Source organism: Epinephelus fuscoguttatus, linkage group LG3 (genome assembly GCF_011397635.1).
Source record: "Epinephelus fuscoguttatus linkage group LG3, E.fuscoguttatus.final_Chr_v1".
In the NCBI taxonomy this organism is placed as follows: Eukaryota; Metazoa; Chordata; class Actinopteri; order Perciformes; family Serranidae; genus Epinephelus; species Epinephelus fuscoguttatus.
Window position 1 is genome coordinate 28,403,566 of NC_064754.1, and position 13,984 is coordinate 28,417,549.

A 13,984-nucleotide genomic window follows, 5' to 3' on the forward strand; every position below is an offset into this window, starting at 1 on the left:
ACAGTACAGCTGCATTATGAAAGCATCTTGCGTCCTTAATTTGATGTAGCCTTATCTTAGCTATGTACTTTGAGTATTTCTATTCTATACTTTATATTTCTCCTCCACTCATAGACTGTAAAGATCCCATTACATTTTAGAGGGAAATGCTGCACTTTTTAATCCACTACATTTATTTGATACTTATAGTTACTAGTTACTTTTTACATAGCAAGCATGTTGCATATGATATGATGCAGTATTGGAGCCTACCAATCTAGCAATTAGTATGAAGTGAATCTAAAATTGTCTCCACACTGATAACTACAATATTAAAATGCTTATGTGTAGGCATATTTGTCTGTGATAAAAAATTAAAAACTGTAAAACTTTGATTAGTAGCCTGGGCTATTATTTGCTTAAATCACTGAAATCAACAGGCCTATATTTGAGACAGGCGTCTTTATGGGACAGGCCTTTAATTCCTTTTACTCAAAACTGTTGCTCAGCAAAGATTGGAAAAAAACAATTAAATTGTTTGTTTAAAGCAGTATGAATATTACTTGTTTAAGAATTAGACTTAAGATAAAATATCAATTGTGAATCATTAATTTGATCTAATCTTATTGACTAAGGGAATATGAAGAACATGCAGGGTAATCGAGGAATCGAGGTAGTCAACAACCCGCTTTTATACATCCAAAGATATTCTATTAAAAAAAATGAACTCCTTGGCGATCAGACCAGGCCTCTCATTGAGACAGGTGTTTATTTGTCAAAATGTGTAGCCACACCAGGCTAATAAAGGAGACTAGGTGTTTAACTGGGACAAGGCTTTTAATGGAAGTTTTACAGGTAGGCTACTATTCTATATTGATATTTTATTATATTGTGACACTTAAGTGAGATGTTTTGCACAATAAGTACTTTTACTTTTGATACCTGAAGTTCATTTTGCTGATAACACTCAGAGCAACATTTTAAATTCTGGTCTTTTATTTGTAATGGAGTATTTTAGAATATGGTTTTCTGTTTTTATTTAAAGGAATACTTCACTCATCTACCTTATGTATGACCCAAACACATGCATTTTTGCAATAAGTAAATAAATATTTAAAAAATCGTAATGGAGTCTGGCTTTGAAGAGAGCATAAGTTTCACTTTCAGTTCAGTTTTAAATGGGGTGGTTACATTCTTAGGCAGCACAGAGCATACAACTGGATAAATGACACTTGGTTCATACTGCACAAGTTGTGAGATATAGTTTTGCTGTTGTTAAACCTGGCCCCCAATCAATCAGTGAATCAATATGTTCGCCATTTTCTGTGGAGGCATGTAAAAGAAAAGTTTTCCTCAGGAATTGAAGGTAACACGACATGACCAAATTATATACAAATGGTCATGCTGTTAGTGATGCACTCCTTTAAGTAGCAGATCTGTGTAGCTACTTCTTCCACCACTGATTTCCAAAGGGACCTTGTAGTGTTACAGCAGCCAAGCAAAATACGTCATCACACAAATGAGGCAAGTAAGGGTAAGAAACAAAATACGGCAAAAAGTCCCATAATAAACAACTACGGTGATTTCTATAAATGTAATTTCTCTGGAACAGTATGACCTTTATGACCTTAACTGAAATAAAGCAGTCCTGAAATAGTCCCAATTATTTATCACTGGGGATCAATAAAGTATTCTGATTCTGAAATATGAGAGGGTCATTGTTATTTTGTTTTTTAAGCTCTTACTTTGGGTGTATCTTTAGTTGAGGTTATTTGAATGGGTGGTATAATTACACACATTTACAACCAAATTTTCAACGAAAAATATCAAGAATATAAAAGGAAAGGCAGTAAAACGCACCTCAAAATCAATTCAGTTTCATTTCCCCATCTCTCTAACATCTTAACCAACACGTAAAATATTAAATTACCTATAATATTTATTATAAGATATGTTATTTTTAATGTAAACTTTAATATATCTAATTTAAAACACCACAGCTCGTACGAACCATAGACTCGTGCCTCCTGGCACCGGAAGTATTTGTAAAACGGTTAAAAGCCAGTTGACGTAGGCTAGCTAACGTTAGCTGTCAGCCGGGTTCAGTCATTGTGCAGGGATGGAGGTGACACGCCAGAGTAAGTAGCCAGCCACATTTTTCTCACTGTATTTTGAGCTGGCTGTGGACATCTTGATAACGCACAGCAGAGTAATGACCTGAGATATTTTTAAACCTGACTAACCTCTTCTGTTCCTCTGCTTTTTGTGTTGCTATGTAGCTAGCTAGGTAACTGTTAGCTGCAAGGCTGCGGGTTGCTGTGCTCCCCTGCTGGCTAGCACGCGCCCCCCATCACGCTAACATAGCTGCTGATGTTAATACACTTTACCTTTCTTGCTCCAGATTATAAGGACAGTTTAAACACGGTGTACAGCGCGATAGACGAGGCTGACTTCCTTGCCATCGATGGAGAATTTTCAGGTAACGTTGAAGCAGGAATTGGGGTTGAAATAGTCAGCGGTGTGAATGTAAATTGAGATAACGTTATGTGTCATATATGTGTGTGTTTGTAGGGATAAGCGACGGTCCTAATGTCAGTGCACTCACCAACGGGCTGGACACACCGGAAGAGCGATACACAAAGCTTAAAAAGGTTAGCAGATTAATGCACACCTCCATCCTGCTTTCCCTCCATAACCCAGTCTGTTCGTCTCATTTTAACTCTCCCTCTGTGTGTGTGTGTGTGTGTGTGTGTGTGTGTGTGTGTGTGTGTGTGTCCTCCAGCACTCCATGGACTTTCTGCTGTTCCAGTTTGGATTATGTACATTCAAGTACGACCAGACAAAGTCAAAGTGAGTATCTGACAAACAAATGCATAATTATAGATCTTATTCAAGATTCAAAAAACCTTAAAGGTCCCATATTATGCAAATTTCCAGATGCATACTTGTGCTGTGGGTTCCTACTAGGACACATCTAATGATGTAATGTTTAAAAAACACTATTTGTCCTCTTACTCTATGCCTGAATATACCTGGATTTACCCTTTGTCTGAAACACTCTGTTTAGCACCTCTCTCCTTAAAGCTACAGTTGGTAACTGTTGGTAAGCTGTTCTGTTGCCTTGTAGCATTTGTGATGGCCTTACTGCATATGAATGTTAACAACCAATCAGAGCAGAGGAGCAGCTGTCAAACTGTTGAAACTAGGCAGTGCAAATCAAATATGAATCAAGATTTTGTTACGGCATTGCCTGTTTCTCATCTGAGATGTTTTCAGAGACACATTTTAGTGTACGGTTTAGCTCTAAAATGAGAATGTTTGTGACCTGGCTGCCATGTTGGATCCAGTTTACCAGATAACCAAGCACCGCCCACCTGCTGGTCCAACTTTCTAATTTTACAGTTTAACCGTACACTAAATTATGTCTAAACATTTGAGACAAGAAATAGGCAATGCAGTAACAGAATCTTGATTCATATTTGACCAGTGCTGCCTAGTTTGACAATTTGACCACAGTTCATGGACCAATTGACATGATTGAGAGCTGCGTTTGAGATTCAGGACGCATTTAGAATGTTCATGTTTGAAGTTTGAGAAGGTCTGTATAATATAGTTGTGACATTACAACTTCACTGAAATCCCGATGACTTGTTTCAAGGCACAGTTTCAGGGTACGGACTGTGTGCATTACTCTGTGGATTTAGCGTTTTGATACTTTCACAGTATTTGTGTAGCTATACCTGCTTTAATTTAAAAATGGAAATCTGACTTTTTACAAGTTTTACAATATTGCACCTTTAATGTCCCTGAGAGGTGATTTGCTTTATAGAAAGTAGTCCAACACAAATGCATACAATACACCATACATAATACAAGATCCATCTCTACCACACTGTCACCATTAATCATGAAAAAAAGGGGATGCAACATCCGGGGGTCATAGTTTATCTAAAAAACAAACTCACTGACATTGGTATTTGGGGACAAATTAGAAGTACCATCTTCTAAAGAAGACAGAACACTCTCAAACTAACTATTCATATGAAGAAAAATTCAACATTTTGAGAGCAGACTGGTTCATTGTACGGTACAAAGAAAAAGCCAGCTTGTTCTGAGTTCTTTTGGAGACAGTGTTGGACTCAGCAACTGGACAAAATAAATGTGCGTGTGTTTTCACACTGACAAATCACAAGTACACATTGTACCATGTCTTAATTTAAGCAAGGCTGGATTACCAGATGGGTAGCTGCCCTGGGGCTCCAGAGCTACAGGGGACCCAAAAACTAGTTTAACTAAGTAAATAGAATTCTTTTTTGCGAATATCCAACACTCAAGCAAATATCAACTGACGTGATAAGGGCCTCAAGGTGGGCTCTGTGTTAATACCAGATCTTGAGGCCCTGTCTTGTCAAAATCAATCCTTTGCACTGGAGTCACCTAGCAGGGTAATCCAGCCCGATTCATGGCTTTATGGTAAACACGTTTTATCTTCTATTGTAATTTCAGTTTAAGATATTCCAAACAAGCAGCAGTTTATATGCATTTTCCTCATAGCAATGTTGGATGCCAAAACATTTGTCAAATTGATGTTAACAATTAAAGTGATTCAGATTTTGTATGACTTGCATGCAGGTTATTGTATTAAATTGCTAGCTACTGGAATGATTTCACTAATCCTTGTTTCCTGTATTCCATCTCTGCAGGTATATCACAAAGCCTTTTAATTTTTATATATTCCCGAAACCGTTCAACAGGACGTCCCCAGACGTAAAGTTCATCTGTCAAGTAAGTGCGAGTAACTCCTTGGGATCATTGGGTCCTTCAGTGTGAACTGAGAAGTTTTTAATAGTGACTATGACTTGGGTGGTTTTAAAAATGATTGTGCCTGATAAAACCTGCACAGCTGTAAAAAGATCACATGCCTTTTGGCTTTTTGTTTTGAGAGTTGTGAAAACAGATGATTATCTTTGTCATTTCAGAGTTCCAGTATTGACTTCCTGGCCAGTCAAGGATTTGACTTCAACAAGGTGTTCTGTCATGGTGAGTGCATCAAAAAGTGACAGTGTAATACTGTTTTGGTCGGTACTAAACCTCAATATTTTAGTTTACAGCATCACATAGTCATTCTGGAAAGTCGGTAGTGAATGCTTGGTCAGTTTTTATTTTGGTGTATATATCTTCTGAATAATTTCATACTGCAGTTAATTTAGGCAAAGTACATGGATATGTTTTTAAGACATTTAACACTTGAAGTTTTACTAATATTGGTACAGAAAAACATTTTGGATTCAGTAGAGAAACATTCACACTGGAATTGGCATTTAAAACTTTTGAGCAGTACCTCTGCCTCAGTGTGGGAATTAGGAAAGCTGTCATCGTCTGTCATACTGGAACAGCTGGCCCCAGGCCACTTGCTCCTCTCTCAGACTTGAGATAGTGGTCCTTTGTTAGTCTGGATCCAAACCTCTGAATCACTGCCCACAAAATGGCATTTCAATCTGATTGTTAGGCTAGTCTTTATAGAAACTATGACTTCTAACTGTCCCGGTTCACCCTCAGCCTTTTTCCAGTGGTAATGTTAGAGAATGTTTAAAAGATGCAAGAAAACAGCAAACTTATTTCACCTTACTGTAGTCTGTTAGTAGTCTTTCAGAGCATGAACTCAAAATGACTGTGTTTACAAGGTCTTTAGTATCCCGGTTTTGATTGGATTTTTTAAGTATCCCGTTTTTGTGTTTGTGCATGTAAACACCATATCCCAAATTCAGAAACCGGGTTATGCCCTTTTCCCGGTTTCAAGAAACCCAGTTTTGCCACCTGGAGTACTCTGATAGAAGCCGGGATACTGGAGCATGTATACACCTTATCCCGGTTTCATGAATGGTTCAACTACGTCACACAGCCGGCTGAAGGATGCCCTACTCATTCTGAAGTTTTCTCTCCACTCTGAATCTGTAAACTCCATGAGAACGATCCTATCCCACCAGTCACGGCTACGTATTTTCATCCACTGTTGCCTTGTACTGCGTGGTGACAGTAACAGCCGAATACCTATCAAAGTTGGTGACGTATTCAATATTTGTTGTCGCTCTCTCCTCCCATTGCTGAAGATGAAGTGGATGAGCCATAGCTGTAATGCGACGTGAGTATTTACTAACGCTAAGCCCACTAGAAGCCAAAGAGGTCTCATTTTGGTCTTACTTGTAAATATAATAAATATATCACATTTCGCGCTCAATCTGTTGTAAACAAAAGACGTAACACACGCCTGCGCAGATAGGACGCAGTGATCAGAAAACGGGTTACTGGTATTCATCATGTATACAGGGATGTGAATAAACAGGTTCCTCTGTGTTCCATGTAAACATCATATCCTGGATATGCGCAAAGCCGGGATAAGCCTCAAAACCAGGATACTAAAGACCTTGTAAACACAGTCAATGACAAAGTTTAATGTGATTGAATGACAATGCAATAAATTATCTAGCTTTGCAGTTGTCTAGGTAAGTGAACATGTAGAGCTGCCTTAGAACTTAAGGTCAATACAGAGACATAACTCTGAGACTGTTTTTCAAAGGAATCCCATACCTAAACCAAGAGGAGGAAGCCCAGCTGAGGGAGCAGACAGAGGAGAGAAGAAATCAGCATGCTAATGGTGTAGGAACGCCATCCTACATCTCACCATCCTCCTCTAAAGGCCCTGCACATGTCCCTGAGGAACATAAAGACTTCATCAACAGGGTGATGTAAGTGTTGCAGTACATATGGAGTACATTTTTGTGTAAAATATGTACACTGAAGGCAGTAATGTGGCTCTTGTTTCAGACCATAGTGGTATGAAGAGCTGTGAGTGCTGACAGGGTTGTGTATGAGGACTGTGTATAGTGGCAGCATCTTAGGTCCTTCACATTAGTAAGAGCCAGCTGAGGTGGCTTTGAAGTATACGGGGCATTGCCAACTGGAAGGAGACCCCATCATAAGTGTCTGCCCTGTTGTGTTTTGATCATTTCCTCACAGAGAGAAAGTTGAGGCCCTCTTCAGTAACTCAGAGAAGACCTTGGACTTGGAGCCATGCACTGGGTACACTAGTCCTTCTCTCAAAACACACAGAATTTGTATTAATCATGTACATTTTGTATGATATTCTTATCTCTACCTATACTTATATTTCCCCACCAGGTTTCAGAGGAAGCTGATATACCAGACACTGAACTGGAAGTGAGTACCATGGAACACTTTTGCTGCTGCTGTTGTTTTTTTTTTTTTGTTGTTGTTTTTTTTGTGAAAATTAAGGTTTGTCTTGTTTTCACAGATTCCCTAAGGGGCTACATGTGGAAACTGTGGAAACAGACAAGGTGCAGAGTTTTATTTCCACCAGTCTTCCCCTTCATTCTTGTGTGAAATATGTAAAATATTGATACAAGTTCTTTATATGTGCAGAAGGAGCGATACATCCAGGTCAGCAAGGTAGATGAAGAAGAGAGGAAGAGAAGGGAACAGCAGAAACAAGAGAGAGAGCAGGTGAGTTTGGCATCAAGATTTACATTAAATTAAAGAGTTAGTCACATTTTTATTCTAATTGTGAGCAGTGTGTTCACACAAGTTTGTCTTTCATTATGAAGAACTTAAAGGGAAACTTTGCTATGACATAGAGCTGGCTGAAAATAAGCAGCGTGTACAGATGAACGTGCTGGCTTTCCCCAGTGCAGCGAGCACCCAGATCCTCTAGCCTATCCACTGGCAAAAGTCTGCTGGGTGACGCAAAAACATGTCATTAAAGTTTGCCAGTAAATGAGCGAGGAGTTCCAAAAACACTGTTCATCTGCACACACTGTGATGACACAGAGCTGGATGAAAATGGGCAAAGTTTCCCTTGAAGGATCCACTAGATATTGATTCTAATATTTTTGCACCACACCTCTCTGTCGCCAACAGGAGGAGCTAAATGATGCTGTTGGCTTCTCCAGGGTCATCCATGCCATCTCTAAATCTGTGAGTCTTCTCAACTTTTTCAGTCAAACTGTAAAATCTTAAAAATCTTAAATTTTGATTCTAATCATAAGAATTGTATTTAAATTAATTAATTAGCAACTGGAATACATGACCCATTGTTCATTGCATCATTACTGTTTTTTATTGCACCAAAATGGCATCTTTCTGTTGCTTATTTTTTGTTTTTGCATTTGTTCTTAAATATTTTGACTTTGGAAAATCTGACCGCCCAATTCATACGACATACAGGGTAAACTCGTGGTTGGTCACAACATGCTCTTGGATGTGATGCACACCATCCACCAGTTCTACTGCCCTCTGCCAGAGGTAAAAACATCAGATAGAACAATTTAGCTAATGACATGGCAGATTATTACTCGGTAATGTGATTTATTAATTATTTGCATCAATGCTCTTTTCTTCAGGATCTCCCAGACTTTAAAGAGGTCACGATGTGTGTCTTCCCAAGGTATGTAGTCCTCTCCTTTTTTGCTAAATTATTTTACTCCTCTTCACAACAGATGATTTTCTGTACTTCTTGTTATTCAACACCTTAATGGCTATCTATCCACCTGCAGACTTCTGGACACAAAGCTGATGGCTTCCACTCAGCCTTTTAAGGTATATGTTGAATACCAGGGGTGTCAATTTGTTGTTGGTAATTAAGATATTTTAGGAAGGTAAAATCAGAAACTGATTGGACATTATTATTAAAGTTAAAGTAAGACAGACAGATGACTAACAAGTTTTATTTTACTTTGATGTTTCAGGAAATGATCACGAACACCTCTCTGGCAGAGCTGGAGAAACAGCTGAAGGAGAGCCCCTTCAAGTCACCACAAGTTGGTGAGTAAATACTCTAACATTTGCCTGAACCACTCCCAACCTACAAAATATTGCTGACACCTTTTTTGGTCGTTCTTTGTTCTGTTCCTTTTAGAAACGGCAGAGGGGTTCCCGAGTTATGACACAGCCCAGGAGCAGCTCCACGAGGCCGGGTACGATGCCTACATCACTGGCCTCTGTTTCATCTCAATGGCCAACTACCTGGGTAACACACAATCCCACTAATCAGGTTTGCAAATAAATTTTTAGAAAACTCAAAATAAGCATTGTTTGACTTGGTCTGCTCAACACACTCTTTACAGGCTCTTTCTTGACTCCACCAAAAGCATACATCTCTGCTCGCTCCAAACTAATTGAGCCTTTCTTCAACAAGTAAGAGATGCACTTAAAATCACTGTATTTGCTCCTGTCTTTAATAAACTGCTGAAAATATTTTTAAAGCATACATGTAATACTTTTTGTTGAAGGCTTTTCCTGATGAGGATAATAGACATTCCCTACCTCAACATCACAGGACCAGATTGTGAGTAAGACATTGTTGCACAGCAGGAATATATGTCAGGATTTATGCATCGACTACATGCCACATTTTTAAAGGAACCCTATGGAGTTTCTGAATGTTAGTAGCACTGTGGTGCAGTGTTTCACAAGAAGTTCCTTGTCTTGTTTGTATTGTGTACACAGGATACATATTCCTGCTGCCACATTGTGCTCTATACAGCTTTGAATTAAATCTAACACCCCTCCTTCCCCTTACACATAGCTGTTTTTCCCTGTATTCCCACAGTGCAGCCTAAAAGAGACCATGTCCTGTACGTCACCTTCCCAAAAGAGTGGAAGACTAGTGACCTCTACCAGCTCTTCAGTGCCTTTGGTAAGACATGATTTTGCCTGATAATTCTGCCTGCACACAGGCATGACCCATATTTTATTACTTAATCTCTACCTCTACTATCCTCACAGGAAACATCCAGGTTTCATGGATAGATGACACATCAGCATTTGTGTCCCTGAGTCAGACAGACCAGGTACAGATAGGTGAGTGTCAAATCCTAGCTGAATGCAAACACACACGACAGGGCAGAAAAGGTTGATGCAGCCTGCTTACCTGCTAACATCTTCATCTCATCACGTAGCTATGAACACCAGCCGCTATGCAGAGAGTTACAGGATCCAGACGTATGCAGAGTACATCCAGGGTAAGCAGCAGGACAAGGAGAAGCTCGGCCAGACACCCAAATCTTGGGGAGAGGACGGCTGGGTGAAACCTCACTACACCTCTGCGACTGCTGCTGGTTTTGGATACCCCAGGTACACCTGCGCTGATACACACTGTGTCTTCATTTTATTTACCTCTCAGTATGGGAATATCTGCAGATATGCACAGTCTCTATTTATATTGATGCATGTATGGTTTATTTTTTGTTCCAGGGGTTTGAGGAAACGCAGCATCAGCCCCGTTCAGGGAGAGCAGGGGCTTGGAGACACTCCAGTTACAGACGGCTGGAGTCACTACTCATACCCGGATAGCACAGGCAGCAAGAAGATGAAAACTGATGGTGTGTGAACGCATGTGTGCACAGCTACTTTGCTGCTGCAGTGTGGTAACATGAAGCAGGTTTTTCCTAAGAAAAGTACTTAGCGGAGATTGAGTGTGCCCTGAGGGAGAGAGGGCAGGTGGTATTGTGAATAATAAAGGCTGGGTGATTTGTTTTCCATCAGATTTATTTATCAGACACATCTTATCATTGGCCACCTGCTGCAGAATGAACAGGTCAGGTGCATTTTTGATCGACAACATTCTCCCAATATATTTCTGAGGGATAGTTTTGCATTTCATATTAGTTAACGAAGGACGTCTTTTGCTCTTTGGCAAGAATTTTGCAACATAAAATAACACTAATTGTTACTGGATTTCCATGATTCATGCAGTACATTTGGTGGATTCATTTTTGGCTTTACTCTGATGTTGTAATGAGCAATATGATTTTTTTTTTTCAGTTGTGCCTTTTGTAGTCTCAACATTTGTCAGTTATCCATAATGATTTGTCATTTACTAGCCACTGAATCCGTGTCATTTTCTTCCCACATGGATGACTTTGCCAGCTTAAGCCTTGTGATGCTTGGTGTTACACATTTAAGTGTGTCCCTGCTAATTAAATAAAAGTGTATAAACTGTATAAGATGTCTAATTCAGGCTCTCATATACTGGTTGTCATTGTGTTTCCCAGACAAAAGTGGGCAGGCGAATGCAGAAGCTATTGAGAGCAAGACCTCAGAAGGATGGCTCAAGACGGCGTAAGTAAAACAGAGATGAACATTTGCGCTGTTGCTGTTCTGTTTGCTGTGATACAAGTCTTTTAACGGCTGCTGTGCCCTGCAGAGAGCCATCAGATTCATCAGGGTCAAGTCCAATCCCTGATGATGAGAGGCAAACTCCTGAAGGCAGTGATGCTGAGGGGACGGTCACCTGGCAACAAGCTCCGACAGCCCATGGGAGGAAAGGTCAAAAGAACAAGAAAAAGAAGTCTGAAGGTGTGTTGTCAGTGCGAGGGTTTGATGGCACTTTGAATCAGGTTGACACAGTTTGAATGGAGAAGACGCTCCTTATAACTGCAGCTCCTCAGTTTTAGACGTAATGCATTTACCATCATCTGTAGATCCACGGTTACAGTGTAAACAGGGAGGAGGAGCAAAATGCAGCATGACTTGACAAAATACAGATTCACAAATTGTTGAGAAATAATGGCCAAAATCTGCATGACGATAGCGAAACTCACTATCTCACTTCCTGTCTGCATCATCTAAAGCATGACCAAAACAGCAGTGTCAAAACTCAGAGCGTTTATCCCAAATGGAATCAAGAACGTTTATATATGTGGCAACACTGCCATGAATACCAACTTGAAAAGTGACATACCAACATTGTGTTTACATCTAGTTTCTGCTGCCCCAAAGTTGCCAAAAACATAGTTATTACAGGTTTAATCTTGTATTCATTAAACATTTTTTTTTAATTTTTTTATTTTTATTTATTTTTATTTATTTTTTTTTTAGATTAATAACATTAATGTCCCATCAATGTGGTTCTTGAATGAAACAACTTTGACACCCTTTTGTATCCATTGATAAACAACACAAATAATTGTGACATGTTGAAAACCTGTGGACATGCGGACATTGTGGACATTTCGTCTTCATAAATACTGTCCTGCAGCATGTATAGTACCACTGACACATTCAATGATGGCATCTCTGACAAGAGTTGTAAGATCAGATGGCAGGTACCTTTTCTACTCAGCCAGCAGCACGGGGTAGGCTGAGGACAAGTGTCTTTATTTTTTTTATTTTATTTTATTTATTTATTTTTATTTTTTTTTACGGAGGCCAGCGACAGACTTTGTTTTGATTTTAATGTTAACAATGCAACTAGGTTAGGAGGACAAAACAAGATTATGACCCCAAAAAGCTGGAAGCAGTCATGTCTGCTAGTGTGTCAACTGGACAAGATGCACCTGTCATTGGGAGAGGCACAGCATATTGCCAAGGGCAGCATGCTAATAAGAGATCTCAGTGCAGCCTTATGTCCTATAGGGGATGAGGAGTAGGTGAGGAAGTAAGTGGTTAACATTATTAACATGATTTGTGATATTTCGGGAGGATCAACTCGGGCAGAGTGAGCCACCTGGCTTGCGGTGTTGGGGTTCAAAAGCTTAAGCTCCAATGTGTGGGATGTAGGGGATATATTGGCAGAGATGGAATATAAGTATGTTTTCTTTAGTGTATAATCATCTGAAAATAAGAATCATTGTGGTTTTGTTACCTTAGCATGACCTGGGGTCATTTGTATTGGAGAAGAAGAGACCTCTGCAGATATTTGGCTCCTGGTAAAAACCTCCTGAACAGAATCTAACCAGGAGAATTTTTAGCGTGTTGCAGTATGCAGTCGTCACCGCTATGTGCCTAAATCCCCCTAACCCTCTTTTAAATGTACCCAATTAGATTTCAGCGTGAACCTGCAAATGAAGATCCTTAAAGTGCCGTTCTTGTTCTTATCTTTGCATGTCTGTTCCTCTTCTGTACAGGTGCTGAATCTACAACGTCACTGTTTGAGGTCCCAGAAGTTTGGTAGCAAGAGGTGAGGAGTGGAGAGGCCACTGTCCCACACTGAGGTCCCGCTCAGCCTCTTCTTAAGCACTTGGGGCGCTCTCCTGTAAGGTCGTGGTGCACGCCCTAAATCCATTCGTTCACTCAACAGCTGTGGATACCGTGTCCAAAGCTACCAGCCAAGCTACTTGACTGGACTATTGAAAGAGAGAACACAAGCCATAACGACAGCTGCCATATTTTGATCTTATATCAGAGGAGCAGGCAACTCTTTCGGGTAAACACACACATACACACTTCACTAGAATCTTAAAAGCTAAACTCCAGAAATGTTCATTATTCTCTGGTGTGTTGTTCAGACTGGAATCTGCCACCACAGCCATGTTGTCACTTTGAAAACATTCTTCATTTTTAACGACACCGTCACCTCCATTCAGTCTTATATTTTGAGAGCGTGAGTTGTGTGCGAGTTTGTGCATGTGAGGGAGATGTTCTTTTTCTCCGGTCTTTGTATCCCTGTGAATCTGTTTAATAGTCCCTGAGAGATAAAACAGCCCCGGACAGGTCCTGTAGTTTACAACGTCTGGGTCATTTAGTATTTTAATGCAGTCAAATGGTTTTTCCCCCCATTTTTTTAAACTAATGTATAAGTTCTGTCAACCTCCCCAGTTTTATCAGACATATATAAGCTTATCAATGATAATGTGATGTTTATTATTGGTGACATTTTGATCCTTCATAAGAGGTGCTTGTTTTCTTTTTGTACAGAATTAATTTTCTTTACCTTTTTTTGTGTTAAATGTTTTGTAACTGTGTCAACCTGCAACAATGTCAAAGTATGTTCTAATGCAAAAGGTGTAAACGTTAAGACGTATACATTTTTGTATGAGATAAAGTTTAAAAATACTTAAATATTTCCTTGAAAAGGGGAAAAAATTAAAGAATGTTTCTTAGTATCTCTGTGTTTTTGTCTTTGATGTTCCCATACTCACACTTAGTCACTTCAGAGCACCATTGTTACGGACTGTGAAATGTTTACACTTGCACATTCAAATTCTCT

At 39.6% G+C, this 13,984-nt stretch overlaps 1 protein-coding gene across 1 annotated transcript; it reads left to right on the forward strand.

Annotated features, from left to right (window-relative positions):
• The first annotated feature begins 2,032 nt into the window (after positions 1–2,032).
• Positions 2,033–13,880, forward strand: parn (poly(A)-specific ribonuclease (deadenylation nuclease)). The gene is made up of 26 exons (XM_049571374.1): positions 2,033–2,117; positions 2,381–2,458; positions 2,551–2,630; positions 2,762–2,829; positions 4,683–4,764; positions 4,959–5,019; positions 6,557–6,725; positions 6,997–7,059; positions 7,159–7,197; positions 7,292–7,334; positions 7,420–7,500; positions 7,915–7,971; positions 8,221–8,298; positions 8,397–8,440; positions 8,550–8,592; positions 8,742–8,817; positions 8,912–9,022; positions 9,120–9,189; positions 9,285–9,340; positions 9,605–9,691; positions 9,781–9,855; positions 9,954–10,128; positions 10,249–10,376; positions 11,049–11,115; positions 11,201–11,352; positions 12,903–13,880. The coding sequence occupies exons 1-26, from the start codon at positions 2,099–2,101 to the stop codon at positions 12,947–12,949; spliced, it is 2,049 nt and encodes a 682-aa protein (XP_049427331.1). The 5' UTR covers positions 2,033–2,098; the 3' UTR covers positions 12,950–13,880.
• Positions 13,881–13,984: the final 104 nt, after the last annotated feature.

Excerpts from the sequence above, each read along its gene's own strand:
- parn (XM_049571374.1), top strand. Across the intron at positions 7,335-7,419 it reads AAACTGTGGAAACAGACAAG|AAGGAGCGATACATCCAGGT; the intron begins GTGCAGAGTTTT and ends TTATATGTGCAG. Across the intron at positions 9,190-9,284 it reads ATTGAGCCTTTCTTCAACAA|GCTTTTCCTGATGAGGATAA; the intron begins GTAAGAGATGCA and ends TTTTTGTTGAAG.